The 2,639-nt window shown below is 40.7% G+C and overlaps 1 protein-coding gene across 1 annotated transcript in view; it reads left to right on the forward strand.

Annotated features, from left to right (window-relative positions):
- The first annotated feature begins 296 nt into the window (after nt 1–296).
- The window catches only part of LRP2BP (LRP2 binding protein), a 25,813-nt gene continuing 23,470 nt past the window's right edge, over nt 297–2,639 (forward strand). The window contains exons 1-2 of the mRNA XM_012806958.2: nt 297–675; nt 1,729–1,841. Coding sequence (XP_012662412.1) covers nt 570–675; nt 1,729–1,841 — 219 coding nt within the window. The 5' untranslated portion in view covers nt 297–569. The remainder of the gene's footprint in view (nt 676–1,728; nt 1,842–2,639) is intronic.

Genomic DNA, 2,639 nt, shown 5'->3' on the forward strand with positions numbered 1-2,639 from the left:
ACTCCATCCCAAATAAGGTGGCCTGAACGTTTTATATGAAGGCTCTGATTTACCATTCAGCTGCAATCCATCCTTTAACATGGCAGTCCAATACAGACAGGAAGATAAAACTGAGCAGCACAGCTGAAATAAAGTGTATTTCCAGGTACAATAGACAATGGTTGCACTTGAGTCTGATGAACTTCTATTAGAAGGCCACAAGAAGTGCATAACTATATCTATAAGTAGTTTTTCCAGCTCCTACTAAATGGCTGCAGTTGGGGGTGGGGGTGACATGTTCATGCAGTGTGTGAACTCAGCCATCCAGGAGATGCAAAGAGGTCTCATGGTAGATCTCAGGTGGTGGAAACAGACAGGAAAGGGTGCTGTGGCGGGTCCTGGTTTCCTAGGAAGGAATATTCACATTAGGGCTGTGGTTTGGTGTCTTATCCCTAGGCAATAAGGGAAGGATGCTCTTCCTAGTGAGTGCCAAGTGGTGATGGAGTCTCTGTGCACTTTACTGGAGGAAGAAATTTCAATGCCATCTTATTTTTTATTCTTGTTTACAGAATACATATTGTGGAAACAGGATGAAGTTGACCAGTGAAAAGTTGCCTAAGAACCCCTTTTGTGCCTCTGTATCTCAGCATGCTTCCAAGAACCAAAAACTCTCCCAATGCCGTATGGAAAAAACTGGTACAGATTCTGACATTTAATCTTCCACTGAAAATATTTTCACTAAGATTCTTTATGTATACTAGAGCAAACGAGACAAGGAATATTTGTCTTACTGATTTCAAGGAAGTGGTTACTTTGTAATTACAGTCTTTTCCAGCTTTTTCCTTCAAGAATCTAAAATTGCTACCTAGTTTATCTGGTACAGATCATCAGTCATCTTATAATTATATCCTGATTTTAATTTTACTCTCAGTACTTAAGGAAATGCTTCTAGAAAAGAGAAGCTAGGTGTCATTCCTGTTAAAGAGAACAATGCATGTTTTACTTGAAATTATTATTTGAAATTACCTTTTTTTCCTAGGAACTTTAAAAAAATTGTATTTGGGGGCAGTGCCTGTGGCTCAAAGGAATAGGGTGCTGGCCCCATATGCCGGAGGTGGCGGGTTCAAACCCAGCCCCGGACAAAAACTGCCAGAAAAAAAAACTGCATTTGGGATGATTAGCTCATTTGGTTGGAGTAGTTCTAATTAAGTCTCCTATTAAGAATTTAACTCACCCACAAGATAGCTTTGCCCAAAGACAAACCAATATATGCACACAGACTGCACTGCTGGGGTTCCTACCTGTCTGTGAATAGGCTTAGTGTGGGAGCCAATCAACAAGTACTCTTTATTACACGCATCAGGCACAGTGTCAGGTACCATGATGATGCATTTTCTCTGACAGTACTTTTTCCTTGAGCTGAGGCACCCAGTTTTAGAGATGAAAATTAGGAAGGAAATTAGTATGTTTGATGAATTGTATGTAATTTCTTTCTTCAAGAGAAAAAATTAACATAGTATGGTAAATGGAATTCTTTACCTTTTTTTTTGAGACACAGTCTCACTCTGCTGCCCCTGGTAGAGCAATAGCATGATAGCTCACAGCAACCTCTAACTTTTGGGCCTAAGTGATTCTCTTACCTCAGCCTCCCAAGTAGCTGGGACTACAGGCGCCCACCACAACCCCGGGCTATTTTTAGAGACAGTGTTTCACTGTTGCTTAGGTTGGTCTTTACCTTTTTAAAATCAGATCACTGTAGCCACGCTAATCTGGTGGAGAAGGCATTGCAGCTCTTGAAGGAAAGGATAAGAAGAGGAGACGCTTTTGCATATTTCCTACGAGGTCAACTATATTTTGAAGAGGTATCATTTTTTATTTGTTTCCTGTAATTTATCATTTCCTATAATTCTGTTGTTATACCTCATAGAAAAATTCCAAGTGTTCTGTCACATCACATAGATTATGGCTGTGGCTTTGGGGCACACAGCACACTACCAGCCTACAGAGATAGCTGACCTTTCAAGAAAAGGCATTCTAATGAACGTCATTTATGGGAGTCATTTTGGTGTGAAATCTTTCACACTTACAAAGATTGAATTTTAATATTTTGCTCAAAATATTTAATACAATTTGTAAAATATATTCATATTAATAGCAATTGAAGACTGAGTCTGATCTAGTACCCCAAGGTAGTTCTGTGCACTCTGACACAGCAGGAGGAAGAACTTGCCCTCCGTATGCACAGGATGCTGGGAAAGCCTGAGAGACAGACCCAGGAGGAACTCTGCAAACTCATCCTAACTCCAAGAATGTAGTTTCAGTTCAAGGGAAGATTTGAAAAGGGACGGGCTGTCCCCAGTCCCTCGCCATCCATTAACTATTTGGGCAGTTCACCTTATTCCCACTTCCTCTCTAAGCTTGTGAGGGCACCTTCATTTATTGTGGCAGTGGACATGTCTGGAGGGCTTATCGTGTGCTGTCGTTCTGAGGCTAGTATAGCGCACTGGCAAAGAGCAGGATGTCTCAGCTCTGGGCAGGAGCCAAATACAGTTAGGTTTTTTTGCTATATATCCTTGGACACACATAAATATTAACCTCTTGGTGCCTTGGTTTGGGATTATTTTAAGATCATAATAAAAATAATTGTTTTCTGGGGGCTT

Source organism: Otolemur garnettii, unplaced genomic scaffold (assembly GCF_000181295.1).
Source record: "Otolemur garnettii isolate 467f Iridium unplaced genomic scaffold, OtoGar3 scaffold00061, whole genome shotgun sequence".
Classification (NCBI taxonomy): Eukaryota; Metazoa; Chordata; class Mammalia; order Primates; family Galagidae; genus Otolemur; species Otolemur garnettii.